The 20,722-nt window shown below is 42.1% G+C and overlaps 2 protein-coding genes across 3 annotated transcripts; both read right to left on the reverse strand.

The window, feature by feature from the left end:
* Positions 1-1,480: 1,480 nt before the first annotated feature.
* sash3 (SAM and SH3 domain containing 3) lies at positions 1,481-8,812 on the reverse strand. 2 transcript variants are annotated; one of them, XM_053429094.1, is made up of 8 exons: positions 8,584-8,812; positions 6,976-7,076; positions 5,330-5,459; positions 4,224-4,356; positions 3,955-4,112; positions 3,398-3,610; positions 3,171-3,315; positions 1,481-2,447 (listed from the first exon to the last, which is right to left on the reverse strand). In XM_053429094.1, the coding sequence occupies exons 1-8, from the start codon at positions 8,641-8,643 to the stop codon at positions 1,870-1,872; spliced, it is 1,518 nt and encodes a 505-aa protein (XP_053285069.1). In that variant the 5' UTR covers positions 8,644-8,812; the 3' UTR covers positions 1,481-1,869. The 2 variants fall into 2 exon arrangements, with proteins under 2 accessions (XP_053285069.1, XP_053285068.1); XM_053429093.1 differs by having other exon boundaries at positions 5,330-5,464; positions 6,981-7,076; positions 8,584-8,809.
* A 1,256-nt stretch (positions 8,813-10,068) lies between these two features.
* Positions 10,069-20,407, reverse strand: xpnpep2 (X-prolyl aminopeptidase (aminopeptidase P) 2, membrane-bound; the record flags this gene model as incomplete). Its single annotated transcript, XM_053429095.1, is given in 21 exon segments — positions 10,069-10,575; positions 11,647-11,736; positions 11,830-11,906; positions 12,012-12,071; positions 12,372-12,476; positions 12,637-12,706; positions 13,032-13,092; positions 13,213-13,284; positions 13,456-13,533; positions 13,694-13,803; positions 14,468-14,557; positions 14,668-14,869; positions 15,028-15,109; positions 16,036-16,137; positions 17,071-17,214; positions 17,378-17,464; positions 18,106-18,210; positions 18,914-18,977; positions 19,070-19,174; positions 19,567-19,628; positions 20,199-20,407. Coding segments are annotated over 21 exon segments (2,016 nt in total). The 3' UTR covers positions 10,069-10,374.
* Between the last annotated feature and the right edge of the window lie 315 nt (positions 20,408-20,722).

Here is a 20,722-nt window from a genome sequence, read left to right on the forward strand (position 1 = left end):
ATTTGTCAAATTATGTTTTATTGTTTGATTCCCTGTGTGGCTCAGTTCTCTCAGTTTATCCAGTACTATCACATGTAGTGTATGTGAGGATGATTGTGCGACTGGATGAGACACAAACAGTTGTATGTTTTTGATTTTGTTGTCTGTCTGTATATTTGCAGGATTTTACAAAAACTACTGAACTGATTTTATTGGAACTTGGTGGTAGGGCGGGGTTTCGGCCACAGAACAACCCATAAACCTTTTATGGTTGTGGATTTGATTCAGGCAGCAGATCCATGCATTTTCATTTTTTGTGAATTTCTCAATAATGGATGCATGGATCTTGATCTGGCACATTTAGGGGACTGGTGTTTATGAGTGTGTAGGATTTGGTGCAGCCTGATTAAATTCAATGGGACTGTTGTGCCTCTGTGGGAGTTCTCGCTGTTATACTGGGAGGAGGCGTCTTGTGAAAGAAGAAGAAACATTTGGATGAAAACAATATCCCTGACATGTCGTCATCGGGTTTATTTGGCGGATCACTTGCTTTTTGCTTTGCTCACAAATGTTGAATGTTTTTTAGCCATGATATCAGTGTGACCCCCAGTTCCTCTTTAATATTAATATCTAATATAAAATAGATCTGTAGAAATGTATGTTTAGAACTGGAAACCTACCCTCTCTCTTTTTTAAATATTCCAGAACAATTGAGTGTTATCTGTTTGAAACCATCACAGTGTTTGTGTGAGACGAAGATTTGACTCAACGAGGTACAAAGACTGACTTTCTGCAGCCAGCGTCTCCCAATGTGTCATTAGATAAACGTGTGAGTAGTGAAGATGTTAATATGAATGCATCCCATCATTTTGAGGCGGAGCCCTGAGGGAGTTCAGTGTGTAGGATTTAGTGACATCTAGCGGTGAAGATGGCTACTACAACCAATACATTTCCCCTGGCCTTGACCTCCTCCTCCCATCATGAAGGAGAAACATTAGAGGCCTTCAGACCAGGCACCAAAAGGCCTGATGGAACATGGAGGCCTCTGTGGAGGAGGTCCTGCTCCTGGTGTAGATAAAAAGACTCCTTCTAGGGTCATGGGAACACAATGATATCTGACAATAGTTGTCGCGCTGGGCCTTTAGAGCAGCGAATATAACTGATATAATACACACACACTCCTGATTGTGACCACATATACTGTAAAGTCTAGTATAATAAGTATAATACAAAGTAAACTTTATTCTTAAACTTTGTAAATAGTAGCTTGAAACAATTATCTTGACTCAGGATTGGTTTCGTGGATTTTTCCAGAGTTTTTGAGCCCATCTTGAACTTCATAGGTGATGATGAAAGGACCTTGAGTATAGATTTAGATAAAATACCTACTGTTATTTAAAGAGTCATCATGTAGATAACACTTTAATTCAATTGGTTAAATTGTGTTTTTATGCCAGAGATGAAAAAACATCAAAAAGTAGCAACAAGAACGACACAGACATCACGTCACTGTTTTATTCACATTCTATTTACAGCATCTTTAGAAACGTCAGAGAAAATCACAACGTCTCTGAAAAAACTTAAAACTGAACTCTCACGTTAAACAGAAAATATTTTACATTCATCACATTTACAGTCACTGTATGAAAACATGAGACAAGGACATAGTGAAGAGAAGAGAAACGAGGGATTTGTACCATTATAAACAGAAATTCACACAATATAACAGAATGATAACAAAAAGACAAATTACAGTTTACTCAACATCAAACATCTTCATCATCATGTTGCTCTCTTCAGTCCAACTCTGCTACAGTCACGTTGTTAAATCTCCATCAGAGTCTCAGAGAAGCAGGAATAAAACCAGTCGGAGTATTTTTCCATTTCGTCTCAACATCCTTCATCCAGGGTCAGCTCCTCCAGCTGCTCCTGAACCTCCTCCGCATTCTCCTGAACCTCCTCAAGCTGAACCTCCTCCAGCTGCTCCTGAGCCTCCTCAAACTGCTCCTCAACCTCCTCCTGCTGCTCCTGAACCTCCTCAAGCTGCTCCTGAACCTCCTCCGCGTGCTCCTGAACCTCCTCAAGCTGAACCTCCTCCAGCTGCTCCTGAACCTTCTCAAGCTGCTCCTGAACTTCCTCTGGATGCTCCTGCACCCCCTCCAGCTGTTTCCGATCCTCCTTCAGCTGCTCCTGAACCTCCTCCATCTGCTCTGTCTGTTTCTCCTCTTCCACTTCCTCCTGCTCGTGTTTCTCTGCTCCTTCATCGGTCTGCTCCTCCGATGCTTCAATCTGCAGCTCCTCCGCCCTCTTCACATCCTCATGTCCATTCTGCAGCTCCTCCTCCCTTTTCACCTCCTCACGTCCACTGTCCAGGTTCTCCAAGATCTCGAAACAGCCCGAGTCCCTGGGCTCCTTGGCCTCCTCTGCAGATCTGTTCTCCTCCTCCTCTGCCTCCGACTCGTCCTCAGCTACATGGGACAAAGACAAACATGTTTTAATACAGAGTGTCTCAATATAATCCCTTTGTAATAAAGCTGGACTCCAACAGGCCTTTTCATCCTGGTCAGGGAAACATTAAAGCTGCGGTAACAGATCTGTTCGGCCACTTGGGGGCAGCGGCTGTGAAATTGTCATATCATCACATTTAAATGTGCCTCAAGAGTAATAAATTCATGTCAGCTGCCCCCTGGGGGTCAGTCCCTGTACTGAGGGAATATGTAGGTGCAGAGATAGTCTCGACACGATAGAGGACTGAAAACCAAGAGCTGTTTTTAAAACACTTTATCTGTTGCTGCAGGAGAAAGTGATAAAATCATGTTTAATGATTTGGGCGAGAAACGAGCCGAGATATTAGAACCGAGTCGAGTTTCTCACAAGCGACCGAACTGCGAACTTTGAGTTTAATGCGGCACAACTGAGCCATGAAACGATGTAGCTCATCTAATAATGGAGCGGAGGCAGAAAAATATAGTTGTGGCATCACAAACTCCCCAGAAACACATTTTTACACAGACAGAATGTGACTGAAATCTGTACTGGGACCATAAGTGACTCATTGACTTTCATAGGGATGTTTCCTCAAGATTTGATTGAATGATATTGGATATTTTGTTATTGAGTCATTGTGAAAGATCCTGATCTTTGCAGCTTCACCCTGTGTGAACCATAGACTGGAGATGGTGTGAACCTACAGTCTCTGAGCAGCTCGCTGGCGCTCAGGATCTTGGAGCGCTGCTCTGGATCAGTGATGTTCAGCTCATTCAGGTGAGACTCCTTCAGTCCTGCAAAGTCCTCCAGACTCTGGAACCCGTGCATGGACAGTAGAGAACTCAGCTCCTGTGAGAGAAACAATTAAAGAGTTAGACTGAGACAAACAAACTGTCAGTTCTTCGCTCTGCTATCAGACGGTGTCTCGTACCGTCAGGCCCATGCTGTCCAGCACCTCCTCCAGGGTTTTGGGTTTGGATCTGACTCGTTGGCTTTTGCTGCCGCAGCGTCTCCTCCTGACCGGGGGGCTCTCGTCAGGCAGGAGGTTGACGTAGATGAACTTGAAGGAGCCCATCTTGTTGTTGAGCTTCCCGGTCCATGTCCCTACAGGGGGCTTCTCGATGATGTAGATGATGTCTCCTTTCTGTAAGAGATGAAATGATGCATGATCGTCTTTGCTCGGATCAAGAGAGATAAGGACACAGATGAAAGGACGGACTAAGAGAACACAAGAGGAACAATCCTTTAGCGAATCATGTTTTGTTTGTCTAAAAACCTGAACCATCATCTGTCCAGTTACAATTCACAAAATTCAAAATACTGTTATGATCACATGCATGGAAACAAGTCAAAAGAATATTAGAGAAGCAGGACAGGATGACTAACTCTGAATATTTTAATACCAGTTAAATATTTCACAGGTAAACATCAGAGGGCCGAGGGACGAATCAGAGCTGAGGAAGACGAGGAGCTTCCTCTGAACCTCACCTGGAGTTTCAGTGACTCCATGTCGTAGGGGCTGGGGGTGAAGTCAGTGTGAACCACAGCTCGACCACAGAACGGTCCGGTGTAAGAGACGCCGCTCTCCTCCAGCCTCATGCTGTCCCTCTGACAGTATCCACTGTCCAGGCTCTGTCTGTCACTACCTGACCGGGACAGACAAAAGCACGCTTTACAACAGGGCTTCTCAAACCCACAGGTTCCTGGATCAGTGTTGAAGGGACCTCTGGTTCACAGGGACACAGATGTTCACTCACTGCCTGAGAGCTGGCGGGAGACGGGACTGGGCAGGGTGTCCTCTGACCCCGAGGAGCAAACAGACGTCCTCTGTCCTGCGCTCAGAACCGGAAGCCAATCAGAGATGGGAGACGTCTCCTCTCCGGACTCCCCCTGGAGAAAGAGAGGGTCAGAAGTTTTAGTGATTCACCCTCAAAACAACAGCACACTCACATTTAAAGTAATAACAAAAAAAAAAATCAACGAAGAAAATAAGCTTATTAGTTTATTCTTGATGAATTGTTGATAAAAGAAAAATACTAAATCCTTTATAACAAAACTTCCTTTCTTTTTATATGGGACAACAAGGTCACACCAGGAGAGCAACAATCTAAAACTAGCGTAATGAATTCTGTCAGTACTGATGAAGTGCAGAATGAGCGAGACAGCAGGAATAATTCAGGTTCAATATCTAAATGTAGTAATAAGTAAAAGTAGCAACATTCTGTGAGAGTATTCCAATATACATAAAAAAAATGCAATGAAAATGATACTTGAGTAAAATCAAAGTAGTTTCATCAAAAATATAAGTGTCTTTAGGTATCGAAAGAAAAATTATCAATACAGAAAATACCCCTGTGTGTGCTATATGCTTCAATTATTTATTATAAGAGTTGCTTTAATGTGTAAGTCACATAACAGTTGGTCAAGGTGGAGATAAGTTATTCGGCATCTGTCAGTTCTCTATGACTCTGTTAAAAAATCCTAGTAAAGTAACTGGTAAATCAGAAACCGTAAAATAACCGTAGTTGAGTAAAAGTATAAAGTGGCATGTAAATGGCAATACTCATGTAAGCGGCTACATTTTGTACTAGTACTAGAGTTTTAGAGTAAATGTACATTTCCTGCTGCAGAGAATCACACAAAGGGAGTTTCCTGCCTTTGAATCTAACTCTTGTTCACTAGATAGAGACAAGTTTGATCTTCCTGTAAGAACAACATCACTACTCGAGTGTGTTTTAGTATCAGTAATATTCGTCCAGATATCTACCATAAAAAACCTCTGGTTGTAAACGCATAGGTTTATATATATATATATATATATAAACTTTGACATGTCATTCAGGAAAATACTAAATGTCCTCACTCCCTCCTCAGCCAGAGCCTTCTGCACCATCTTGGACGTTTTGCGGGTCATCGTGCGTGAGATGACGTTTCGCCATTTCTTCCCCAGTTTGCTGCCACTTTTCACGACTTCCTCTGATGGAAAATCCTCTGTGACCTGGGAGGAGAATACAGAAGAAACACTATTCGAATAACCTGTTGACAAATACACACAAGTAGGCTACAGTTTTGTTTTTAAGTAAAGTTTGTGACTATTTAAAAAGAAAAATACCAGAACTGTGTCAATGACATAAACTGGGTCTCGGTGGCTCACAGTGGCCTCGCTGTCACTTCTCACACGAGAAAAACCTTTGTGGTCGTGAGGTTTGCATAAACAAACTGCTGAATCCCACACAGCCACATTTACAAATGCACAGCACACACACACACACACACACAGACACACACACAGACACACACAGACACACAAATACACACACCTGCAAGTCTTTGTGGCCGCACAGTTTCTGCGAACGCTACCTGACGTGACTCTGTCTGCAGGGTGCACGGCCCCGAGCTCCTAATGGAAGCTAATGACGTTTTGAATATTGCTATGAGGTAGTTGATGTCTAGAAAATGTTTTGGTCAAAAGGGAAATACAATAGAAATGCTGTTACAACATAAACTCAGGAAGTGATTTAGTGTCGGCTGAACTCTACTTCAGCTTCACTAAAGAAACATTAAAGACACAAAATAGCTTGAGGGGAATTTACCAAAGCTCTTATCTTCTGTGATTCTAATTCAGAAATCTGATCTGAAATCATCTCGTCAAACCCGACGTTTTCAAACTTTTTTGTGAACTTGAAAGTAAAACTTATGTCAGAAACAGTGACTTTGAGTATTTCAATTACAGATTCAATGTCCATGTTTATTTATTAAATAGAAACATAATCGTTTGAATCAATGTTTATGTTTATGTATAAGTTTAACTTTATTCAAACAAAATCACTGTTAAGTTATTTGATATATTCTCAGCAACTTAACATAGAAAACACTTCATTAAATCTGACCCATGGAAAACTGTTACATGAACATTAAGTATGTCATGGAAATACACAGAAAGGGCATTTTTTTGGAGTGGAGGGAGTCGCTGTTTATTTTCAACATGCAGAAACTACAGTGACACACACACACACACACACACACACACACACACACACACACACAGACACTCACAGCTTCTGTCTGTCTGACTCAGAGGCTCTATGCTCGACTAACTAGCGCTGCAGGACATCCTGTCTGCCCGCTGCTGTCATCTGGCTCCTGTGCAACACTTCTCCTTCTTACTTCCTCTCCTCTTTTACATCTCTTGTCTAATTTGTCTGTCAACTTCCAGTCACAGTGCACAGAACGTTACCGGGAAGTTATAAAAGTTCTGTCGATCAAAAAACCGTTTGAACAAACATGTGCAGCCGGGCGTTAAATCAGGAAGCTGCTCCGGCTCGGCCTCTGTGCAACTCCAGTTCTTCTGGATGCTGAGTTGATTCAGGGCGAATGAGGGACAATCACATCAAATATTTGTCTTGCAGGAACTTAAAACACACAGTTTATAGACAAGTTGTCTAGTAGTTGTCTGATTGTGATTTTGTGTGTTTTAATGAGTCTTTTGAAGAGGATAAAGACGTGCAGCTTACATTCTCCTCCAGTGTGAACTCCTTCTCCGACACAACAGGAGAGGTGGGCTTGTGCTTCATGAAGTCCTTGAAGCTGCTGGACCTCTGCAGGGTGAGCTGCACACACACAGGAAACTGCATTAGCTGGAAATCATATATGACAACAGCTCGGAGAAGTGTAACAGGGCGAATGTGTTACAAGGAGGTAGTACATTGAACGTTCTGGATCTCAAACAGTCGACAGTTAAAGAGCCTCGGGGGCCATCAGCAGGAAAGTGTCACATCAGTTGGTTGGTGGCTGCAACATGAAACTCGTCCTTATCTCCTCGGACGTGTGAACAGACTGAATGTGTTTATTTCTCAGAACAAGCAACTGCCCGTTTCTTCTAAACCGGTTATCACAGAAACACTCGTGAATCCTGCGTGAAGCTGCATCTGAAACGTGTTCATAAACATAGCTGAGCAGTTTAGTGGAGAACACAAAAGAAATGATGTTTGGTGACATGTGAGTTTGTTTTCACAAGACAGGAACATGTTTCTACTCTGAATTTGAGAAAGGGACAGATGAGAATATGTAATCCTCTTTTCTGAGTTCGTAAATTGATATAAGGCTATGAGTAATTATTATTTTCATTATAGATACATCTACAGATTGTTTTCTTGATTCCTCGACATAAAAAGAATCCTCATTAATGAACAGGAAAATGGAGATTTGCTGGAAAAATGACAAACTATTAACTCATCATGAAAATAGCTACTAGTTAATAAGAAATCAAACAGTGAGCTATTTCAAGTTAAATCCTGGATCCTGCATCTGCACTACACATACACATTGAAGTTAAATGCATCTTTTTCACAAGTTTAAATCAGCTCAGGAGTAAATTGTTAAAAAAACTTTCTGCATGTCTCTGAGCTTGTTATGATCGTGGTTGATTCTTGATTCTGAAACCACAGGAAACGGGCAAAGCTCCAGCAGCTGCCAACAGCCAATCATTGCACCCATGCAGTCAGAGCTGGTGGCTGATGGTCTGTCAGTGACTCACCTGGAGAATCAAACCACCGGTGCAAACAACATCTAATAGAAGCTTTGGTTAACTGTCAGGTTTTGTTTCTGCCTCCCTTACTAAAGCTTTAAGATAAATGATGAAACGCTGACTTCCTCCAGCCTACATGTTTTATGTCTGACAACCACATTTGGAGTCGGCCGCGGAGAACAAAGCCGGTGAGGTGCGTAATGAGGAGGTGTGAATCCAACCAGAGGAGATGTGGATGGAAACTAGAGGTGCCGGTGTTGGGCGTAGGAGGATAGGCTTCATGCCGGCAGCAGAAGCCACAAAGCCATTTCTGACTCAAACTACATCTGCAGCAATGATTCATCCTCCAGAATACAGGAACCAAAAGAGCACAAAGGATAAGTGGAGGCTTGTTAAACTGCACATGAAACTCCTCAGTTTTAGACAAAAGCTCCTCCAGGACTTGTTTGGAGCGTGTTTGACTTGAGGTGACGTCCTGATCTGTGACAGGTCCCTCTTCATAGTCACAGATATTTACATTTATAAAAACCTGACAAACTTCTCTTCCTCAAGTTTCAAAGAAAAAGAAAGTGATGAAACACTCAGCTCACCTTCTTCTTCGGCTGCACCTGCTCCTTCTCGGAGGCGTTTGAAGGCTTTCGCCTCAACATCTTGCTCCGTGCTCGTCAGGTCTGTCAGGAAAAACTGTCGGGAGGGAAATCTGCACCGGTGTCAATCGCTCCAAGTTTGTGTCGCTGTGCCAAGAGATTGAAAACTCTCAGAGGAAGCTGCAGCCGAGCTGCACAGGCTGAGAGGAAGTCACATGTTCACACAGAGAACTGAAGAGGCAGACCCTTGTGTCACTCAGGTTTACACACCCAGTGCATTGGGTTTGTCTTTTTCAGGCTCATGTGTAAGAAACTGAAGTTCACTGTGGGTCAAAGCTGAAATGACAGTGAACCTGTCACTTCTGATGGTCAAAAAGAAAGTGATCCACATTGGTTCTTCATATTGTGAATAATCAGACTCTGATTGGTTATATTTAACACATCCAGTCAGAAAGAAGCTCCAAAGGATCATGGATGACAAACCTCATGATGCAGTGTCACTCAGCTGGAACTAAAACGGCAACTAGAGCTCAAACCTCTGCTAACTCCACACCACACACTCATACACATAAGTTCCCTAGATTTCCCCCGATCAAGATTCACAAATGGTGAAAGGTGACAATGGAAACATTTTCCTGGATCTGAACCTTTTTTCTGGATGCTTGACAAAAATAAATGGTTTCTGTCTCGGTCTCATCTAGTATCATGGAAAATCCCTTCCGTCCTTTTTTCTTTTGCATTTTCCCGCTGAGAAAGAAAGAAAGGAATAAACAAACAAACACACCAGCGCTGAGGTGATGTTTTCAGCTGCATGAACCCGACAGAAGTTAATGAGTGGTATCCTAAGTGTGCTGACATGGAGCCATGAAGTGAGATGGGGGTGGATGGCTTAAGAGTGGAAGTGAAAGACCTCCAGAGACGACACATTTAGAAACTGAACACTGACAGGTGCAGCTTCAAGAGGCCATAACATCACAGAGGATGTGTAGACACGGAACGGTTTCAGACACAATTGAGTTGTGCAACACATGCAGCCTCTACAGACACTACTAGTTGAGGACATCATAGAAATGTCTGTGCTTATGTATCTACACTAAAGGAGAGAGGGAAGTCCAACGCTTGTTATTTTGGTGGGGTAGTAAACCACGTGAGAAGATGGTGCCCTATTTCAATTTCCTGTTGTTTGAGAGGCAACCGCCTGATGTGTCTGCAGATCACGAAGCCGTGAAAACCATAAACAAAACGTGAGAAGACCTGAAACCAAGAGGCAGCGGTGGAGACGTATTTAGATCCTCCACTCATGTAAAAGTATCAATACTTAACGGTAAAAAATACTCCATTACTGTACATTACATTATATTAATAATGTAAAAAGACTCATCGTGACATTTGAGCTTTTGTTTTTAAAATCAAAGCTGAGATGTAGACTTCCCTCAGTTAAAGTTCAAGATATATCACTGGTGTTAAAGAATTATTAACCCAACACACTTCTGTTTAAAAGAGTCTCACTTTAATAAAAGAGAACTGAAATGAGCTGGTCAAACAAATGTCCAGTTTGAAAACCCCCAAAAACTAAAACATCACAAATTACACAAAAGCTCATTTTTAAATCTTGAACGTGACAATATCAGAAATTTATTCACAGAGTTAAATTATTAAACAAACATCCTTTTAATTAAAAAATCTACATGGCAGTGCATCTCTCAACCTGGCATAGCTGCTTAATAGAGACTGCATAGGAGGTTAAGGTCAGTGTGCAAGTCTGCAGAGGATGGAGTGAGCATTAGAAGATGCTCAGTTGAAGCTGTGGAGGAGAGCGACGGCCAGAGAGATGAGCGTCAGCGAGGAGGAGCAGACGGACGCAGACGATCCGGATCCGGTGAAGGGCTCGGTGTTTCTCAGCATCCAGTCCTTCTCTTCATGCAGCTTCTGTCGGTCCAGCTCCGGACCCACCAGCCTCCGGATCGTCTCGTAGTAGTTGTTCAGCCACTGAAGCTGGAGACACACAGAAGAACTCTGGATGAAAGATTTACTTTGCTGACGTGAGGACACAGAGCGGCTTTGTTTAATAACACCGATGAATTGGACGGACTTGAGTGGAAACACTGGATAAAAAGTGAAAGATTTATCTGAAGTCGAATACAGTTGAATACATGAAAACGGTGTTCCACAGGGATCAACATTCGGATCACTTTTGTTCTCCATTCTTAAGTCCTGATTGTTTACCTACACAACAAGAATCATTGTGGTTGTATGCCTCTGCTAAACACAGCAGTTCAGTCTACGTGCATGTTTTGTCCGATTTTCATACGAGGTCACCATGACCAACAAAATCAAATCAGTTTATCCTTTAATCCAAGTTAACGTTTGACCTCAATTTGGAGAAAAATCCATGGGCTCTTCAGATTTGTGTTCATAAGAAAAGGAAAGACAGACAGACTGACGGATGGACAACCTGAAGACATAATGCCAACATAGTGCCAAAAACAAGAAGCAAGAATACTCAAAAGTACAAGTTCTGCATTCAAACTTCTACTCAAGTACAATTTACAGTTATACAGTTTTCTCCAATAATGATGAAAAGTACATGTACTCATTAAGCAGGAAGTTGAAATACTTCAAAACCAAATCCTTCAAACCAGTTGGTTGATGTTCACTAAATTAACTTTTTTTAGCCCAAAGATGACACAGTTCCTCCTTGTTTCAGAAAACGACCTTTTTTCTTTACTGTTCCATGATTTCACCAAAAATATCTTTCTCTTCCGATTAACAGGAACAAAAGTGCAGATGTAAAACCTCACACGTGGTTTTGTTTTGATCTCTGAGCTGCAGAGAAGCTACGGTGTCGTGTTAAGGGGAAGTTTTAGAAGAGGAAACCTGCTCTAAAGGCAGGAAGTAACATTTTATAAAAAGAGTCATTTATACAAATTAGAAGAGTTTTATAGCTGAAGAAGAAAACCTTTGCTTACATAATTAGTCAGATTTTTAAGTAACTCCATTAAAAAATATTAAAGTGCACGTTTAGTGGGTCCTTAACACTGGACCGCCGTCAAACCCTGGTCTTACCTGCTCTGAGCTGAGGAGGGACGTGTCGATGAGCTTCCTGTCGTATGGAACCAGTGACACGGTGTCAAAGGTCAGAAAGTTGTGACCATACTGAAGGGGAACACAACACATGGAGGCCGAGGTTATTTACTAAGAACTGATCTCAATCTGCTGATGTCCCATAGTGTCATTAAATTCATCTGCCTTCGTTTGGGCGGGTACGACCACAGCAACGTCTTCGATTCGGATCCCGAAGTCGTTGTCTTTGTAATATCCAGGTTCTGAAAGAAAACCGTCAACACTTTGGCGTTTAGCACTTAAGGCATGATATGTGCATGTGAAGTTAATTCTCTTTACCATCATGATATTGGTTTTGAAAGTCTCACCTATCGATGTGAACATTCCTGCTCTGAAGGGAATGTTGTTGCCCTGAAAACCCACCGGCCCTGCAGCAGAAATATCACAATATCACATTTTTAAACTACGACTGAAGCATGTTGCATTCACTTGAGGAAAAAACATCTGTTGTTTTTCTGAGGCAACAAGAATATTTACTGATTTCATAAAGAAAAATAATCTGCCCTGTTTAATTTACATATCAAATATTTGAATGAGACTATTTTCTTACATTTTATAGGCTAAACAGTTGATTGGTCAATACAGAAGTCACTGCTAAATACAGTAATCTGAGTAAAACTGGAGGTCGTATAATCTGAAGATCATATAAAAGGTAAAAGGAGTCGTACACTCATGAACTCCAAAGTAGTTTCCAACACCGTGACCTGTTCCGTGGCCATAGTTCAGGCCCACCTCCCACAATGCCCGGCGGCCCAGCATCTCTATGTTCACGCCTGTTGAGGAACAAAACACAGAGATGCTCGAATCAAACATCCTGCTTCAGGCGCAGAGACAATGATGACGAGTGGAGAAACAGCGCTCCCTCGTGGTGAACCAGAGAAAAGTGTCAGAGTAGAATTGTTAATCTCATTTTAAAGTGTTTTCCATCCCCACCTCTTGTCCCTGAGGGAAATATGGTTCGGGAAATCTCAATGTTTCCCATGAGCACTCTCGTGTAGGCCTCCTGCGAAGTGAGACAGGAGTAAGACTGTGTGAGAAACCTGAGTATACACGATGCTGAGCTATAACTCAATACACATTCTCACTGTAAGACCTCATGTCATGTTTTTTTTTTATCACTTCATTTCACAATTTGATGTCTGCTTTGTCTGTACAGTTTTATTTTTGTGTTATTTTTACTGCTCAAACACATAATGACGTCAGAGGATCATTAAAATGACAATTTATCATAAACATGACAGCAGGAATGATGTGGATGATATTTCACAGAGAAAATGTAAATATCTTTTCACAGATTCAACATTCCATATTTTATTTGAAGCTGTTACCTTCTGCATCGGTGTAGGGGTTCCCCAGTGAACCGTCCGAGTGATGTCAGTGGTCCCGTCTCTAGTGGAGGTAGTATTTGTATTGTATATCAGCAGTGAGAGACAGGATGACTCATTTCACATGTGGGTGATGCGAAGTGAAACTGGAGAGAGACTGAGAGCAGAGTGTGTTTTTACTCACAGATACTGTCCACCTGAGTCGACCAGATACATCTCATCTACTGTCAACCTCCTGCTGGTGTCTGCTGATGGGCTGCAACAAACAGGAAATGGTATCAGGACTATGAGGACCATGTAAGTCTTTGACAAGACTGAAAAGTCCATTTTCTAAATCATGTTTTAAATTTGTAGATTGAATCCTTGACCCTCAGATGCTCTTGTTTGTCAAAAACAAGAGCATTAAAAAGCCAAAAGTTGATCTTACCTGTAATGAGCCAGAGCAGCGTTGGGTCCACTTGCTGAGATGGTGTCAAAGCTTGGGCCTCTGCTGTCCTTCTGTTTGCTGTAATGATGTTCACATTAGCTGTGAAAACTTGTATCTTGAACTGTTCTATCCTATGTGTGGACTTCATGTTTTTCATTTCAATTACTGGACATCTGTCTGAGTTTGAACCTCAGGGTCTTTACAGCTGTGTGCTCTCTCTGGGCTCTTGATCATTCACCTGCGACACTTGTTGACGTAATCTGCAGCCGTCACCTCGGTCTCCTTCCCCTCGGGCACAGCCTTCTCCAGCCATATCAGCAGCTGGATGACTGCGACTGCATCCCTGACCTGCACAGAGCCCCAGTGACACACAGGATCAAACCTCACGTGTGACAAAGCTGTTCAGACGTCATTGGACAAGGTAATAAAAATAAATCAAGGCTAGTGCTCAGCTATCAGTGTTATCGGCTTGGGGAGACCATTACCCTGTAAAGATAATGGTCTCACAATAAAATTAAAAGCTTCAACAAACCACAATTGTTTCTTTATCAGTGATTATACAGTGAATGTATGTGTATCATGGGCTGTTTATAAAGATGGATGACACGTCTCCACTTCGTCCAACTATCTACAAATTAAGCAAACATTTTCCCGATGCGAACGCTGCCATCTTGTGCCAGTGACATAATCTGGAGCCAGAATCTGAGCAGCAGTGTTTGAGAGATTGATCACCAGTCAGTCTCAGCTGTCAATCATGACGTTTCATCCCAGGTTTAGAGCAGCAATAACCACCTAAAAAGAAAAATGTATTTGATGTGTACTTTGACATTGAGTTTGGTCCCATCTGCTAACATGGAGGAGGCAGGGTTTGTGACCTTTACTGCAGCCAGCCACCAGGGGGCAATCAAGATGCTTTGGCTTCACTGTGTGTCATCCATCTTTATTTACAGTCTAATGTACATTGTGGTTGGATCATGTATAACCTGAGGATGTCTCTGCACAGTTTACGTACGTGAGCGTCCCTCAGGATTTGCTGTTCAGTGTCATCTTTAATGGCTTTAGTCGTTAACACAGGAGAGTAGGAGGTAGTCATCAGTTTGTCCTAATTAACGCAGGGAAACAACATTAATTCAAACAATGATAATCATAATAATCATTATATTGCAAAATGCACTGCAATTATACGATTTATGTTTTAAGATATCTGCATACCTCCGGTGTGATGACCTCATAAAGTGCATAGTTTGTGTACTCTGTGCCGATCCACACTTTAACTCCTGGCTCGGCCACATACGTCTTTAAATGGTCTCGAACAGTGTCGTAGCTTTTCAGCTGCACACACATGGAGCCGTTGCACGAGGCGTTCAGGTACAACTTCAACTCCTCCGTTACTCTCTCTGTGTGGAGGAAGAGCCTGGAGAAGGGGAAGTACAGAAAGTCCTGATACTGAATATATAAAATGTGATTATTTGTTTGTTTGTAGTGTTTGTGGTGGAAATTACAGCAACAGAGACATAAGGGGAAAAAACTGAATCTGATGTGTTTGAATATAATCCATGAGAAAGCACTTGCCAGATCTTATCCATTGTGAGCAGAGTGTAGGAGTAGAAAAAGGGATTGTATGGGATGTCGTTGCCGCGCAGATTAAATAGCCCTAAAAAAAAGACACAAATACACAACAACACTGACTGTCAGTGGCAGCAGCAGCTCACGCATCCATTTACATCATCTGACAGATCCACCTGAGCACAGACACACAGCCTGTTTCTTCTGTTAGTGTCGGATGTACGTGACTTTCTCTGAGCCCCGGACGTTGGGAACAGATTAGTTAATTCTGAACTCAGGAGTCTGGAGCGGTGTGAGGCAGAGCAGTGATCCTGTGTGGGTTATGAGGAGAATGCTTTTGAATAATACACTGTTCATTTACCAGATGCTGAGCTGTTTTGGTCACACTGCGTCAATCCTGCATTATTATCAGTTTATTACTAGTTATTTAAAAGTTTCAAGTTCAAATATTTTCTTTATACCTTGTACTGCCAGTTTTTTTTTTTAGAAACCCTTGTTTGGCGGATAGTCTGTCATAATCTTTCATGCGCTTTGTTTTGTTGTTTGTTTTTATAAAGTATACTGGATATTCAGCCAGGGGCCTAAAGTGGCTATTCATTTCACATTTATATGAAAACAGTATCCTATTCTGATAGTATCTATTATTGTTATTTAGTTTTGGAAAACATTATTAGTTTCATTGATCTCACAAACATGATCCGTCCAGATTCTTGTCAATACTTTTTAATACAAATACGTTTTCTTTTTGCATTATTGTTGTAATTGCATTGTTTAAAATTCTTCTTCATGTAGTTATCTTAATAGTAAAATGTAGGTCAGCAAATTTAATTTAAGTTAATTAAAACTTTTAATCAATTGTCTTGAGGGCAATATTAAATTCTAATTCTGTGTTGGTGAAGAGCAACAGTCAAATTCTAGTCTAGATGAAATGTATTTTTATATTTCTCTTATAGATTGAAATAATTGTCTCTCATATCAATGACATTATTGACTGAAACCTACAGCGTTACTTACAGGCGGTTTCATCCAGCGCTGAAAGCAGAAGAGCTGTGGGCTGGTATGGATTGTCCCTCATCTGATTCCGTATGTGATCCACTTTCATCTGCCAAGACCTTTCTGCAAAAACACATTTATTTGTATTTTCTTTGCATCCACAAACCAATAAACACTTGACGCTCGTTTGCATTCGAAACAGTGACAGGCCTCCTGACCTCTTGTGACACCTGGTCCTGTGGCCGGTCGGTCTGCTTGCTAATCAAGAGCTTCTGTATGAAGCAACTGTTCATATTTCTTGTTTGAAAGTCATTGAGCTCAGTTAAAAAGACACAGAACCAAATCAAGTTAGATAAAAGCTGCTAAAATGAGTCAGGTGATATTTCTCTGTGGATTTGTCACTTTGAACAACATCTTTACCAATTTTCCATTAACAAATATTGATTAGTGCAGCTCATAGGATGTGAACAGCAGTGTTGTTGATGATTAAGTGAAGGCACATCAGTGCTTTTCCAGTAACTTCGCCTCTTTCTTTGACACTTCTATCATCTGAAAAACTGCTCACCTCTCCTCAGACTGACAGAGAAAGCTTTCCACGCCATGACACAGCATTTATAAAAGACTTTCTGAAACCCCTGTCTGGAATGCTTTTTACAAGATTGCTGTCAAATGTAAACACACAAACACACACATTAACACACACATTAAAACACACACACATTACCCCCCCCCCCACACACACACACACACATTAACCATTAGGTTTATGATGCTCTTCGTCTGACCATAAAGAAGAATAAGGCTCATGGACGTCCAGACAACTTCCTTATCTAGAGGCTCCTCCATTCTCTCAGTTTGTATTTGATTTGTCAACCAGACCTGCAATATGAGCCCGTGTTTATGGCTGTTTGTGGAGCCACTTATTGCCCTCTGTTCAGTTTGCAGGTATTTGTCAGTGCAAAGATAAACGGCACCACAGACTGCAGTGTGTAGGCCTATGTGTGTGCAGTGCAGACACACTTACAGACACACGCACATATGAGGAAGGAAACTCACGTATGACTCTGTCTGGCAGGTGCGTGAGCTTGTGAGGTGGGACGGGCGGTCTGGCTTCCCACACTTTGTCGACCAGGTTACCGGGGATGGACTTGAGGCTGCGATTGCTCGACTGCAGATTGATGCTGTAGTCCTCCTGTGTTTCTAATGGAGGAAATTGCAGATGATTACACTCAACGAAGCAAATCAATCACAAGTAAACAGTCTGTGCGGCGTCTGGTGGCTCCGCTGATAATTTTCCATCTACTTATGCAGTTTATTGATGTTAACCTGGACTGACAGGAGGGATTGGAGGAGAGAGACTCACTGAGGGAGAAGAGGAAGGGATCGAAGCCAATGCTGCCGCCCGATGGAACCTCGGAGATGAGCCACTCGGCCATGTTCATGATGGACACTGGAGGAAATCAGACATGAGAGACTGGAATCATTACTGACTTTGGAGAAAGTGAATGAATAAATCTAGTGGCCTACCTGCGGAGAATATATATATATATATATAAATCACAGTGATATTCAAAGTGTTTTTGTCAGTTAGAAATGTATTAAACACAAAATGGAGACAGCAAAAATAAACCAAAAGGTTAGACAGCATGACGGTTTCACCAAGATCATATAATATAGTTTCTATTGATGTGGTTGTTGTGTTTAAGAAAACTAATGATGAGTTATAGAAACTTCCTATACCAAAAATCACGACATAAAATACACAATGATCCATCACTTTGTGGCAACTATAAATAAAAAAACATCCAACTAAGCAAGTCATAAAAGCTGAATTGTCTTTTCAAATATTAGAAAATCTGCTCTGTTAAGTATTCTTTTTTACAAATGTGTTAACATCAGCATCACATGCTCTGATTCTGCAGGACAAAGCATGCACTTATTTCAGTTTGTTCCTGAGCTATTTTTATCAATAATAGCTGCAGCATTTGTCAGGCTATTTTTAGCCCGGATCATCAAACCCACAAATCTTAGATTTGAATCTGTTTGCCCTGCGTTGTCATAACAAGAAGTCACAGTATCGTTGCTCCTTACCATCTTTTTCCAGTGCCCAGTTGCAGTCCATCTCTCTCTCCGCTTGAATCCAGTAGCGGCTGTCCGTCCACAGGGCAGCCTTGGTCTGAGTAACTACAGCAGTGCCTGGGGAGAGAGGCAGGACGGCAGCTGGGTTATGGAGAGCAGCAGTGACCGTGAATTACAAATGACTACAAATGTCAGTGTTGACTTACAACAATGCGTGATGGGCCAGCTAATATTGAAAAATGTGTGCGTGCGGGGGGGACTAAAAGGTTGAGAAGAGACAGCGAGGAGATAGCAAAGTGCCGATGTGTGGTGGATATATAATGAGGGCCTACATTATCATTCCACTGTTGTGCCCTCACATAAGATACATACACGTCAGTAGCAGCATATGAGTTGATCTTCAAATCTAAATGAGACCTCCTTTATAGAGGCCCACGAAATGTGACTTTTCTTCCAGGAGTTGGTCGCAAACAGCACATTACTGAGCTTTCCTCTATTGCCTCATCCCTTCATCCGTGCAACAGCTAAGTGAAGAAATATGCACGATCGTTAATTTTGTTAACGATCATTGCGTGAAAACAGATCTCATGATTTAATGGTCAAGTCATTGTGCAAAGGGGGAGTGCAGAAGAATGAGAGGACGCAGCGATGCAGTGAGTTGAGGCAATGAAACCAAATGAACAAAGACGTAGGTATAGGCTTCACGGTGAGGATGTGCGATGAAAGTAGAGAAGCTGCGTGGCCGTGGCACTCAGATGGGGGAGTTGAGTCACCGGGATAAGGAGGAAGACGGAGAGGGGGAGGCAGAAAAGGATTGTACCTGCGGAGCCTGTAAAACCGGTCATGAACGCCCTCCTAGCATCCCGTTGTGCGATATATTCACTCTGGCACAGAAACAGAGTAGATTACAAACATGCACACGCACACACCCATGGTTTAGACACAGATGAATTAAAATGATGGACAGCAGCTGTACCAGGTGAGCATCGGTGCCAGGGATAATATACGCATTGATATTCAGGGGAAGCATTAGCGCTCGTAACTCCTGCAGTTGGAGGGTGGTATTTGAGCCTCGGTGGTACTGTAACACACACATGCACACACACACACACACACACACACACACACACACACACACACACACACACACACACACACACACACACACACACAAAGGGAGAGAGAGACACAGAGTGTGAAAAAGTCTTTCCATTTAATTAAAACCCAAGCAACTGCTGAATCATCCCTTTCTGTATCTCTCACTGTAATCATTAACCGTGGAGCATGTGCACTAATCATTAACTGTAACTGTATAAAAACCACCCTAAATGTTAAATTAGAGGACAATACAGAGTGACTTCTTTGATGTCAATTTTTATAACTTGTTTTTTTTTATTATTTTATGGATAAAGGCAATAACGACTGTCAATTATTGTCAAAGTCGTAATGTTTTCATTGACGAGCAGGTCTCACCGGCGGGGACAGAGAGCAGTTCCTCTCAGTTCGCTCGTAGGCAGCAGCACCAGCAGAGTCTCCTGGCATGACAAACACACAGCGGTAAAAGACCTCGGGAAGTGACACAAAGTGGTGAGCGAGCCGGAGCTACGCAAGCACATTTTTACAACAGTGTAAACTTAAGGTCCAAGTTTAGCCACAGTTACAGTCAGAGCAATCTGTGGACAAAAACATCCGGCCGACAAGGTAAAAAGGACAAAATAACTTGGTTATACCAATAAGAGTCACCCGTTGATCAGTTTAACATAGAATAAAGGGAACAGGACAAACAGATCACATGTCGTCCTCCAAGACACATTTCATGCAAAACAATCCTGATTAGTTAACCTACAGACACGCAAAGAACAGATGGCAATTTCTTATGCCCACTTTGCAAGTGTTTCCATGAGACAGCATGACACAGGATTTGAAGTACACGCTATAAAACTGGTTGGAATTGCAAAGCAGAATCACAGAACAGGATACAGGATACAAAAAAAAACCAATAAAAAATAATTTCACACAATATCCTAATTAGACATAATCAAAGATCAGAGCAGCTGAATCAAAGTCTTCACACACATCATTGAGGATAAAGAGGAACTTCTCACCTGCCAGCGCTGCCACACACAGAGCCAACAGCCAGCCGCAGGACGGCATCTTGGCGTCAGGAACAGATGCACACACTCAGAGCGGCTACAAAGCAGGTGCCCCGATGTGTAGGCAGCGTATGTGAGACAGTGTGTGTGGGTGTGTGGTGAGAAATTGTGAGTGGGTGTCTGCTCGTAAGTACGACTGTCCTCTCTCTCTCTCTTTATCTCTTTCCCTCTCCCTCTCCCCCTCTCTCTCTCCCTCTCCTCCTCCTCGGCCACCACTCACTATCTCCTCTCCCTGCGGCCCTCTGATAGGAATCATGTGCAGCAGCTTTGAGGGAGTTTGGGACTTGGAAACATTTCTTTCCTTAAAAATGACCTTAAATAACTTTGAGTCACGCCACACTGGCCGCCCACTTTTCCCATCATCTGAGCAAATTGCTCAACATGTTATTGTTTCATGGAGTAACTCAGAAGCAGCGAGTTAGAAATTCCCACTACGATGTACAAACATCCAGCACATGTGTTTTTTCTTAAGTAAA

The sequence above is a fragment of the Pleuronectes platessa genome, chromosome 8 (genome assembly GCF_947347685.1).
Source record: "Pleuronectes platessa chromosome 8, fPlePla1.1, whole genome shotgun sequence".
Classification (NCBI taxonomy): Eukaryota; Metazoa; Chordata; class Actinopteri; order Pleuronectiformes; family Pleuronectidae; genus Pleuronectes; species Pleuronectes platessa.